At 41.0% G+C, this 13,231-nt stretch overlaps 1 protein-coding gene across 1 annotated transcript; it reads right to left on the reverse strand.

Annotated features, from left to right (window-relative positions):
- Window positions 1–389: 389 nt before the first annotated feature.
- Window positions 390–11,630, reverse strand: LOC117417621 (Golgi to ER traffic protein 4 homolog). Its single transcript, XM_034029768.3, has 9 exons — window positions 11,436–11,630; window positions 7,421–7,499; window positions 7,096–7,177; window positions 6,664–6,813; window positions 6,030–6,168; window positions 5,185–5,325; window positions 4,978–5,053; window positions 1,337–1,409; window positions 390–736 (listed from the first exon to the last, which is right to left on the reverse strand). Exons 1-9 carry the CDS (start codon window positions 11,576–11,578, stop codon window positions 639–641), a joined length of 981 nt encoding a protein of 326 aa, XP_033885659.2. The 5' UTR covers window positions 11,579–11,630; the 3' UTR covers window positions 390–638.
- Between the last annotated feature and the right edge of the window lie 1,601 nt (window positions 11,631–13,231).

Here is a 13,231-nt window from a genome sequence, read left to right on the forward strand (position 1 = left end):
TAAGGAACAAATATGTACATATTTAGTTTAACAAGTTGAATGTGGTTCTCCTTAAATACGCATAAGTCACTCCCAACATGTGAACCAAAAAACATCCCCCAGTCACCATTAGTGAGTATAACATATAAATCGTATAAGCCTACCATCGTCGGTCACACAGGAACATACGTTTGTGAATCTTTCCGCTGTAGCTCAAGGCAAATGAACTGTGACCAGATCGGTAGGTGTTATTGATAAGGGGGGCAGACTGAGTCACCCAACCTATACTCTGGTTACTCAACCCTCTAGTGATGCTACAATGACAAACCACTTGACTGACTGCAATGCAGCCCTAACACTCATATCTAGAGTCAGTACCGCTGCTTTGGACTGAAACACAGCAAAAAAGGAGCCTTTTCCCTTTTTAATGAAAGGAAACCCACCACAATACACCAGGGTAGTTATGTTGTAACACTTCAGAATGAGGTCATGTGATCAACCATTCCCAACATGTGCTGCAATTCATCCACAAACACAAGAAAGAGGCCTTTGCAGCTGCTCAGACGCAACACAGGAGTTGAGAATAATCGCCTTGTTTTTATTATTAAAACAGCCCTGTCAGATCCATGCAGCCTGAACCCTTTCACCCCAGCCCTGGCTCAGTCCAGTTCAATGGGACTGCTGTCCTCCTGGCCCTCTTCTCCCTCCTCTTCCTCCTCTTCCTCATTCGACCCCATCAGGCTGTTCAGCAGGTTTCCTGAGAAAACATTGTGAAAACCATTACAATTAAGCACTGCACAACATGAAATAAGACTCCTACTGCACAGCAGTCCCACCCACTCCAGGTTTTAATGCATGCTTGATTAGTAACAGTGCATTGGTAACAAACTCAGGTGTGTCTTAGTAAAACCAGGAATGGATCAAACTGCTGTGTCACTGTAGACAGAACTTGTTGTAATGCTAACTTACTGTAATGCACTTACTGTAAACTACACTGTATTTAAATATTAAGCTTGCTTTGTAACCCTGTACTGCCCTGTAACACTTCTAAGTCACCTGGGATAAAGGCATCTGCCAAAAAATACTATCCATCACTGTATTTACAAAAAGTCCTGTATTGCCTGTTAATTTACAATAACAACATCTTACGTAACAGGAAAGACACAACACATTAATTTATATGAATCTCATGCAGTTTGGAGAGATGTTCCCACAGCTTGAACTGTGAAAAATGATGCCTCTTACAAAAAGAGACAACTTGCACATAGTGTTTGTGTACCTGCACCTGAAACTACCCTACAGCAACGTAAAGAAACACAAGTGCACAAGAAAAGTCATTCTTTAAATCAAGCCTTACCTAACAACCCTCCATAAGATGAGGACTGTTTTGGTGGTACTCCAAAGAAAAGCTGTCCTATTCTGTCGAGATACTGAAATGAAAAAAATATATATATAAATAAATCACACAATGAACCCTTTAAGTACCGGCATCATGTTAACACGATCATACTGAAGTGGGCTTCTAGGACCGCGATCTTGTAAACACGATAAAAAAAGCACTTTTTTTGATGACTTACAGGGCCATAGTACTTTGCAGTACAGGCATGAAACACACATCATTGGATAGGGGAGGGACTGACGTTCACTTCCTGATAGTTTTTTTTTTTTTTTTTTTTTTTCGTGTGACGTCACAGAGGGGCATTTAGTGTCTAAAGGCCGGAAAAAGTTTGGGCAGCATGGAGAGAAAAAGACATCACAGCCTGCTTCAGAGAAACTTGTAAGAAAGTTAAGAAAGACATGGAAAAATGCTGTAAATCTGATGTATTTGACAGTTATATTAGAACATTTATTCGGTCTCATGTGTTGTATATATAATGTAAAAGGTTCACCACTCACTCGAGTTCGTTGCCCCTTTAAGAATGGACCCGGCACACAGAAATTGATTTTTTAAAGCGCGTTTGCGCAATTTTTTTAATAAACAGGAACAAACAAAATACACCAAATCAAAATAACACCTAGCTCTTCTTGAGCACTAACTCGACTTACAGGAAACACCCTGACTAACGCGGGACAGCTAAGCTGTTTACCCGTCTTCACAAACACACTGGTTTAAACAGCACTTACTTTCTCTTCTCTTGGCTACTCGGAGACAGCGCACCTACTGCCTCCTTCCACTCAGCAGCCCTGAGCAGACTGCTTGCACTCCTTTTAAACTCCCGCACCTGGGCTTAATTTCTAATAACGCCCAGGTGCGGAAGACAATTAACAATAAAACAATTAAAGCAAACAATTGAAACAATAAAGCAATACAAAACGGTGCATTCTCACAAGTTTTTTTTCTTGCAGGGAGGTTAACCCCCTCCCTGCCGTCTCTCACAACCCGCTATATTACATATCCCCCCCCTTGTCTTTCCAAGACACCGGCCATGAGACGGCCACCTCCTCCCCTAAAACACAACCACCCACCCTCCTCCACGGGCGAACTCGAGGGTGGATCGGTCCACGTCCTGGGTCAGCCAGGTAGGGACCGCGCACCAGCGACGAGGGACCCCACCGGTTCGTCAGGGGCGACCGGCACGACAACCGGGGCACTGGAGGCTGCAGTAGCGGGCAGAGGTCTGCAGCTGGGACCCAGTGCAGCGACGTCCGGTCAGCAAGGGGGAGCGACGTAGCGACCAGGGGGAGCGTACGCGACGTCTGGGAGCAGCACAGCGACGTCTTAATGTCCGGGAGGAGCGGAGCAGGGGACCAGGTGGAGAACTGTGCCCGATCCTGCCGACTCCTGGGCTCCAGGTCAAGTGAAGGGAGGTCCAGGCTAACCGACAGGGTGTCCAGGAGCAAGGGGTGAGGGACTGGACGCAGCGACACCGGACTGGACCGTAGGGGTGGTGGTCGGGGCTGTGGTGGAGGTACACTTGACACCTCCTCCCTAGGCTCCGGAAGCGGCAGCTCCTCCCCTCTGGGCTCTGGCAGCGGCAGCTCCTCCCCTCTGGGCTCTGGCAGCGGCAGCTCCTCCCCTCTGGGCTCTGGCAGCGGCAGCTCCTCCCCTCTGGGCTCTGGCAGCGGCAGCTCCTCCCCTCTGGGCTCTGGCAGCGGCAGCTCCTCCCCTCTGGGCTCTGGCAGCGGCAGCTCCTCCCCTCTGGGCTCTGGCAGCGGCAGCTCCTCCCCTCTGGGCTCAGGCAGCGGCAGCTCCTCCCCTCTGGGCTCCGGCAGCGGCAGCTCCTCCCCTCTGGGCTCCGGCAGCGGCAGCTCCTCCCCTCTGGGCTCCGGCAGCGGCAGCTCCTCCCCTCTGGGCTCCGGCAGCGGCAGCTCCTCCCCTCTGGGCTCCGGCAGCGGCAGCTCCTCCCCTCTGGGCTCCGGCAGCGGCAGCTCCTCCCCTCTGGGCTCCGGCAGCGGCAGCTCCTCCCCTCTGGGTTCTGGCAGCGGCAGCTCCTCCCCTCTGGGCTCTCGGGACGGCAGCTCCCACTTTTGTAGCAGCCGCTCCAGTTCCGTTGGCTCCCGCTCTTGTATTCTCAACGGGGCCCCGCCCAGCTCCTGTATCTGCCTCTCCATCTTCTTAATCTGCTCCACCTGAGCAGCGGTGTTTTTGTTGAACATCTCAATTAATTCTTTAAAATCCATTTGGGTCTCCAGGGGCGCCCACAATCGCTGCCACCAAATGTAAAACGATTACACTCACTTGAGTTCGTTGCCCCTTTAAGAATGGACCCGGCACACAGAAATTGATTTTTTAAAGCGCGTTTGCGCAATTTTTTTAATAAACAGGAACAAACAAAATACACCAAATCAAAATAACACCTAGCTCTTCTTGAGCACTAACTCGACTTACAGGAAACACCCTGACTAACGCGGGACAGCTAAGCTGTTTACCCGTCTTCACAAACACACTGGTTTAAACAGCACTTACTTTCTCTTCGCTTGGCTACTCGGAGACAGCGCACCTACTGCCTCCTTCCACTCAGCAGCCCTGAGCAGACTGCTTGCACTCCTTTTAAACTCCCGCACCTGGGCTTAATTGCTAATAACGCCCAGGTGCGGAAGACAATTAACAATAAAACAATTAAAGCAAACAATTGAAACAATAAAGCAATACAAAACGGTGCATTCTCACAAGTTTTTTTTCTTGCAGGGAGGTTAACCCCCTCCCTGCCGTCTCTCACAACCCGCTATATTACAATAAATATATATATAGTAAACAAGCCTTGCAGCTCAGGTTCGTTTTGCCCTTTAAAATACTGACCCAGACACAGAAACAGAGGTTTTGAAAGCGCTTTTGCGCTAATTTTTAATAAACACAAAAAAACAAAATAAACACCTAGCTCTTTTTTTTGAGCACTTAACTAAAACACATATGCAGGTCCCTGTCTACTATGCAGGACAGCTAAGCTGTTTACCGGACATAAAACACCAAAACAAAATAAACACAGTTTCCACAAAACACTACACCAGGTTTTTAACACTACCTTTTTTCTGTTTACGGTTGAACATTCCCAAGCAGGCTCTTTACTCTTCAGCAAAACATCAATTTTTTCAATAAAACTTAGGAAGTATTGTAAGGTCCCTCAGGTCATAGAATAACAGTTTTTTTTTTTATCTCTAAGCAGAATACATAACAAAAAATACTTTACAGTAAAAAAAAAAAAGTGAAAAGTTTGTATGGTTTCTGAAGTACTGCGCAATGTAAGTACTAATGTAATGTTCCTTAGTGTTCTGAAAAAAAGGACACCATTTCCAAGATGCTACTGTAAAAAATAGATTTCAGTGAATTTTTATAAGAAGAGAGTCAAATACAGCCAAAAAACACCTGGTCCTGGGGGAGCATCCCACTGAAAAATTCTAGGTCCTGAAAGGGTTAAAAACATAGCTATTTTATCAGACGGTATTAAAATCATAAAGTTTTAATTCTCCCACTATTTAACTTTACAACTCATAGATGAGCAAAAGACAACCCAAATACCTTGTGTTTTACTCAAGTCCTGCCATTTGACATGATCTTACCTCATTGTACATTGGATCTCTCTTCAGTGAAGGCTGATATTGTTCACATAACACTGTAAAAACTGTTAATTTACCCCTGAAAGAAATCAAACAGACAGACAGACAGATCAGGGCTTTAATAACAACTCTCACATCAAGTGTATGGTTTAGCGTGAACGGATTTTGCATTATCAAAGCCATTGCAAAATACACCCAATGGATACATACCCATCCACAGCAAGTAATAGGAACCAAATAAAATTTAACAAAGGCTGTACAAAGGGCGGCCCCTTTTCTATGGAAGGATGTTTCTGTGTGTAGGTTGTGAAAACCACGGACGCGCTGGTTTTATTTTTTAAACACAGAAATCTAAAGGGAGAGAAAAAAAGAAAAATAAACCAATTTAAGGGAAAGAGGAAAAAGCAACTGCCATTCATTTCTATGCATCTTACTCTTGGTTTAACCCATTTTAACAGAACACTCTACACTCACTCCAGGTTTCACTGCTGATATTGCTGGGGCTAACCTTCTAGTGCACTGGGGTTTGAGATCTGTCATCTAAATCACTGCAGGAAGAGGGATTTAAAAATACATAACAAGTCATAACAAGTGCTCTGGCTTTTCTGTTCTGTACCACATCATGGACATTACTGTGTTACCTGTTTGACAATGTGGGCAATAATCCTTACACTATCAGTGCACTAGAGTGGACATTTTAAAAAAGAGCTTTGAAACTTTAAAGTTATAAGTGTTAAAAGTTGTCAGGCTGTTAACAATGAGAAGAAAAATTACAGGTACGTTATTTAAACACTTGTAGCAACGTGGGGACGTGTAGCGCTATATTTTTCGGAACCCTGCTACTTACTCTTTTTTTAAAATTTATTATAAAATTGCAATTGGTGTTATTTCGCTTTCACGAAAAAGATGCGCCAATGATGCTCTGGAGTACATAGCTTTGAGTGTCTCATAGAAGAAGTTAATTAGTTGTGTGTAGGGTGTTGTGCTGGGTTCAAATGGTGCAGAATCATTTCTAATATAATAAGATTTGTGTTTCGATACCATGAAATACGCACTGTAAGACTGCTTGAGCCACAAACATGTCCACTTCACTGCGGTACCCCCGCGATGCTGAGTACTCCACTAGCATGTCCGCACAGCCCTCACCGTCGCAAGAGTGCAGGAAGTGATACCGAGACTCACTGTAGTTTTGCTCTGGGGGTAAAAAGAGAAGTTTATTTGAACTTTTAAGGCAAAGGTCATTTTGTAATATCAAAACAACAGGCAACAACCACAATGGCATTATCTGTAGCACTAGAAGCAGTATAGAAAGCTTTTGTTGGGCCGAAAAAAAAACTGGAGGTGATATGGGAATGTGGGTGTGTAAGAGTGACAGCTGCATCACCAATCAAAGGCACTCTTCAAAGCAAACAGCCTGTCAATCAAGCTGTGGAAGTAAACAGAGTCAAATCTGACAGGTTTGCAAAGGGCTTGACTGTCTCTACACGAAGTATGGTGCAGTTTAATGATGGAATACCGTAGTTACATAGATAAGAAGGGACGTATTGCGCAAAATCGAACACAACTGATGGAGTTTCCCCAAAGACTACTAGGGGAATCGAACACAGATGATGGAGGCTGCAAAGGGTTAAAGTGCTATGCGTTGCAAAACTGTTACACAGGCGTGTCATAACATTTTTTAACCTTTACCTTTCCACAATGTGACGGCGAGCTGCTGATGCAGTTTCGGATGCCCTAGTTTGGCTGAGCCGTCACTGGACCACTTTATCGCTCTGGAAACAAAAGCTACTCTTTCTGGGGAATTGGGATCCATCAGAGTAAACAGCTTTGCCAAGTGTTCTGCAAGAAGGAAGGTAAGCAGTTAAGTGCAGCCCTTATACAGCACTCACATTATAAAATCCACAGCGTGTAACATACGATTATCAATGACCTCACTGTTGTCTTTTGCTTCTTTGATTTGATTTTGCATCAAAGGGGAACTAAATAGTTTGAGACCTGTCCAAACACTGAACAAGTTCAACAGTGACAAGCTCAGAAAATGGGTTATTATAACTATAGTTATATTACACAAATTGGCACAACCTTCCCGCTTAGCCAAGTGTCATCAAAATGTAAACATACCTAAAATGTCATCTATCACTTTTGCATCTGATTTTTCGAGGGACTCCAAAACCAGCATAGATAAATCAGCAGCACTATTTTTCTGTGGAAAGAGAAATACAGACAAAGGGTTTTAAAAAGTGCCATGCGCTTCGAGTACATTTTTAGATCTACAGGAATGTGTTTTAATTGTCTTTAAATTATGTCTCCCAGTGCTGTCGCCTGCTACAGCCTCATGTGTCAGAGAAGCAGCAGCGATTCATCTCCAGCAAGCCTAATCAACATACAAGGTTCAGGGGCAGCACTGTTCACTGCAGTGCTGTATATCACTAGCAGATATACGTACCTGATTATGGCTGAAGAAAAGCACAGCTCCCGAATACATCAGCTCTCTGGCTTCTGCATGTTTACCTTGCGACATATACCTGCAAGGAAAAAAATGCTGGGCTTTATTTATCATATCAGACCAACACTCCTCATACAGAGACAAACACTGTACAACTGTAAGATGAATGTATTTTTTAAAAGCTGTTTATTCAACAGAAGAATATTTGCCTTTATATAACAAAACTGTGAGAATAATGTAGCAATTTGGACAGAAGATGGTGCTACAGTGATGAATGTAAAGAGCAGGGGATGTAAGGGTTCGAGTCTGGGGTCCTCTTTAAAAATCAACCCCGAGGCACTGATCACGTCCATCCGTCTGTCACTCTCTATATGGTGACCACATGCAATGTAATCCTGCTTTCATAAAACTGTTTTGACAGTTGTAATATTTCCTATACAAGGGCATTGCTCCTCCCTAAGGAAAGATACAGACATAATGTTCTTACAGAAGAATACTATTCTTTGAAACAGTCCAACAAACTTCAGCCATGTAAAGTCTAGTTAAACAGTCTTATTACTTGGTGCAAGGGAGGAGAAAGGTGTTTCATATCAGCTTGTAAATTGAACAGTAAAATACTCTTGTTGATAACATGGCACTTTGCTGCTCTTATCACTATTTGAATACATTTGCCAGGCACGACTGTATTCAAATAGTGACAAGCCCAACAATGTTAGGTAAATGTTAGGTAAATGTGTCCATATTGAAGAGTAATGCTATCTCTTGCATACGTTGTTTTTCCTTCGGCAAAAGAGGCAAATGTCAGGGCTTGAATTAATGGGGAGCTGCGGTGGGCTCAATCCGTTTAAGTTTTTCCAAATTTCCTTTTTAACATGTTTTAAGCCAACAGGTATCACTTAAAACAGAACGGAGCCTATTGAAATGTGTTAATTGTATGATGACATTTCCTGTCTTGTCTATGCAGTTTTTCAGTACCAATCAATGATACGTTTTTCCGTACCAATCAATGATAATGAGAAAGCGCCTCTGTGCATTTTACATAGGCTAATGCTTATATTAAAGAAGATTAAATAGAATTCCTTTCATAAGTAAAGAAGTGACAATATTTCATTTGATCAGAAAAGGAATACGATGTCCTCTTATTACACCTTGATCCATGTCAGCCTATAGTGTTGACTCAAAAAAATAAACTCCAGCCAAGATCAGCAAAGAAATTAGCCTTTGTAAAATGCGTTGTTAATTTACATTGCTTTCTTGTGATCACTGATTGGTACTAGGGCTGCAACAAAGGGTACATTTTGACCTTCGAAAGTTCGGAACACATTACCGAAGGAAGGTTCGAACCTTCAATAGTACTCATTTGCATAATTTACTGGTGACGTCACCACAGCTACTAGTTTATATTTGATTGAAAATCCTATTATTTTACAGGTAATCCATACAAATGGAATAAAACATGTAGTTTAAAAATACGTTATATAGAACAGTAATCATGTTTTTATATTTTAAATACAAATAAAAACACACGTTGTTTGTGTACACGTGATTGATATATACAGTAAGTTTGCATTGCAGCAGCACCAACTGCAGCGGACTTTGGCAAAAACAGAGCTTTATTTAACAGTCACTGTTCCAATCACAATCACATTTTACTACTTTAATACTACTACTAATAAAACTAAAAATATTAACAATAATATGAACTTACGCTTGTCAAGTGAACCTGGAGATTGGTTGTGCATCCATCAAGAATTGCTTGCACACTTTGCATTAAACTTTTTTTTTGGTCGTGCTTTGGCATAATATACCCTGCTCTAATGCACAGCAGCGGCGCCATATATAAATCGAATTATGAATGTGTGCGACATTTCATGTGTTATTTACAGTATTCAAATGCTTTCTGAGAAAACATACAGTTTGTGAATGCCTAACGAACGAACGAACAGCGAACGAACCTTCGAACCTTTGAAAACAGCCCTAACTGGTACCGAAAAACGGAATAGGCAGGACGTTTCATCGTTCAATGAACACGTTTTTAACAGGTTTCTTTTCGTTTTAAGTGATACGTGTCAGCTTACAGCATGTTAAAGGGGGGGTTTGGAAATACAACTATTTGGAGAAACTTAAAGGGTTTGCCTACGTGGATTACTATTTACCAGACTTAATAACTACTTCAGAAGGAAAACCCTGTTTCTGCAATCAGAGCAGCTTCTAAACAAAACTCAGTGGGCTTCATTTATTGCACATAGCCAAAAGATAGGATATTTAACACATTTCACCACCTTTAAAGTGGCTGAAAAAATCATGGCACACTAATGATCCAAGCAGAAACTGCAAGCAAAAAAAATATATACAGAACAAATACCACATCATATTAAATGGTAAGAAATTAAATATTTTGGGGAAAAAAATAGATTCTATGAAGTAACCACTTAATACATAAAAATATTGAGATATGTAATGTTTTCATACAGGACGGGTCTGGTTTGCAGATTGGACACTGGAGGATAGCATTGCGATGGAAAGTGGAAATCAAAGAGAGAAGATGCAGTTTCTTACGCAGAAAATGGACTAGATTTGCAGCTCAGAATTTGATCTCAGAATTTGATATTATTACTGTGTAATGTAATAACTCTGCATTCATTTTCCCAAATATTAGATCAAACATTGTGAAAATAAAAAATAAAAAAATCCTAGAGATTCCCCGTAGCTCTATAATGAGAAGTTATTCACAATATTTCCATACTGCCCCAGTTTAGTACTTAAAAATCTGATCACCTTAAGCATCGTCCTAGTGTAAAAATACAGTCCTCGGTAATTCACTGCTAGCACAGTTAAAGGACCACCACCATACAACTGGCAATGGTGGGGCAGCAGTGTGGAGTAGTGGTTAGAGCTCTGGACTCTTGACCGGAGGGTTGTGGGTTCAATCCCCAGTGAGGGACACTGCTGTTGTACCCTTGAGCAAGGTACTTTACCTAGATTGCTCCAGTAAAAACCCAACTGTATAAATGGGTAATTGTATGTAAAATAATGTGATATCTGTATAATGTGAAATAATGTATAATGTGATATCTTGTAACAATTGTAAGTCGCCCTGGATAAGGGCGTCTGCTAATAAATAAATAATAATGGAGCAATTTCTCAATATTAATAAAGCACTGTTACTGTACACCTTCCTCCTTTGCACTGGAAGTAGAAAAGGCCTTTAACATCTGTGCCTAAGGTTTAAATACATTTACCGACACATATCACAAGGGGGATGGACATGTGTCATTGTTAATCACTTAGGTGTTAATATTATTACGCCTTATGGTTTACCAGCCCAATCTGCTCTTCTAATAGTACACGTTTACAAAATGCCTCTTCTTGTGACACGAGGAACACTGACTGACTCGAGATCTGGTGGTAGGTTATTATATTGTTACCGTATTTCTTCAAATGTCAAAACAGAGATACTGACAAACTATTTTTTCTCGCTTTATGAACTAAATATATATTAGACATGTATTTACCACCAGCGCTGTACAATACAGTATACGGTAGCCCAGAATATTACATGTCTTATATAGTAGATAAATGGACAAAACACTAAAGGCATTCTGTCACAACCAGCCTTAGTTACGTTTGGGCCAGGTCAACCATTTCACCTGACTGCTGGAGAACTCAAGATACACAGCGTCCATTTAAATTAAGAACTGTCTATTCAAACGTACACATTGTGTCAATTAAAAAAAAAAAAAAAAAATTATACATAGAGAGAGCATAGTGATCTAATTCATTTAAGTGTTTAGGCCTGTTAAGTGTTTATAATTCAGCAAGCCAACCTTACCCAATCTGTTAGTGACTGACACAAAATCTGTTCAATCACAGCGGACTGATGTGGACAGCTATCCAATCATATGTCAAATGGGCGGGAACTAAAAGCGGTTGCTCGGTTGAAAGACAGAATGATCTGGAAGGCAGGCCTGAATCTTCGTCAGATTTTTTTATTTTTATTTTGGTATTTACTCACCTAAAGAATAAAGTGCGGTACATCTGATGGGCTTCATAGTAATCACCTTTCTCAACGCTGGCTCTTAATTTCCCTTCGACCCGCTGTACTCCTCCTCGATTCCTAGCACTGGAGCATTTCAGAACCTCCTGCTCCGACATCATCGTTTGTTCTCACTCAAATCTTACAGTCAGGAAAAAAAATCGACAAAACGGAACTGGCACCTTCGAGCTTCCGTAGTAGAGGTTGAAAATCGTACCGTACTGCGCAAGGGTCAATCTGTACTGTAAAAGTAAGCAATCTGCAGTCACAATTTTTTGAGGTGATCAGTGTTAGGTGGCCTCTCTAGTGCTATACAATTTGTAATAAATAATTATTCACCGGTCTTATTCTGTAGTTGAATCCCTCATATATTTTCTTAACTTTAAAAAGGAAGTGCGTCAATATTTATTTTATTTTTGAACATTCGAAGAGTGCAGTCTTCTCAGTGTTAGTCAGCAACAGAGTTCACTGTGCGCACTTTGATGTGCCTTTTAGAACTTCATCGACTACATAATATGCCATTCTGCTTTACTGAAACCGCGACAGTTCAATATTTCAAAGCGGCCAGATACCTTTCAGAGATGCAGAACTACAGATTCCAGAATTCATTGAAAAGTTAGTTTTGTTTTAATGAAGTTTCTGTGACAACCACTGGGTGGCAGCCTATTCAAAAGTATTCGTTGAAAATAACAGACGTTACCAATTAGTGCAGCTGTCAACAGATCTGGTTTCATTCACTTGGGAGCCACCCACTCAAGTTTGAAACATCTGCAGCACAAAAGAACTTAGTCTCTTTAACTGTAAAATACTGGGACCGCCATTCATTTTCCAGATGATCCACCGTATGGTTTATTCCATCCATCTAATAAGATCTCAGCAAGAATCCATTGAATACCAATCCCAAGGGTTGTGTAGCAAGGCTTCATGAAATACAAATCAGTCATCAAGTGCTACATTAAAGGCAGATGCATTGCCATTTATCTGCTCTTAAACATTGTACAAAATGCAATTCCTACAAAAAAAATAAAAGGGAGGGGAGAAACACCATGTGACAGTTGAGCACAGTGAATATAATGTAATGTGCAAAAAAAATGACTGACACTACATGTCAAGATGATTAGGTTCAACGAATGGAAATGAAAATTGTGTTGGTTTTCTTTTCATTTCTAAACCTTTACACTTGTATTAAACACATTTAAACATTAACACAGAATTTGTTTGTAACTAAACAAAGCCATGCAAGTGGCCCTCCAACACTTGCAGTTTTTTTTTGTTTTTTGTTTTTTTAATATGGAGTATAGAATTTCAATTTTATATGGAAGAGACAGTGAATAAATATTGAATATGAAAACGTGGTGTACTCAGCTTACTACTGTGTAAAAACTAACACCTACGTTTGGTGTTTCAGGCAAAATTCTGAACATGTAACAAATGGAAAGTTTCTAAACTAAACTATTAAATGTGTACGAGTGGCTTTTGACCTCACCCGTAATGTTAGAACTAGGGCTTCTGATTTTCAGTGTTTATCCCAACTTTTCTACTCTCCTAAAAACATAATTGATACCTGTTAAGCCATCCGTGCATCTCAAGCACAACCGAGAAACATGTTAATAGTAAAGTTGATTAATTTTTTTTCCCTGTGAAACTAAATGGGCTTTTAAAATTGTAAGTCTTACTTTTTCATTTAAAAGCAGAAGTGACTCCTCTTTATTAATGTAAATACAGTTCCGCATAACAATTGTAATAGTGTGTAGCATATAATCCTTTATTTTATT

Source organism: Acipenser ruthenus, chromosome 13 (assembly GCF_902713425.1).
Source record: "Acipenser ruthenus chromosome 13, fAciRut3.2 maternal haplotype, whole genome shotgun sequence".
NCBI classification, from domain to species: domain Eukaryota; kingdom Metazoa; phylum Chordata; class Actinopteri; order Acipenseriformes; family Acipenseridae; genus Acipenser; species Acipenser ruthenus.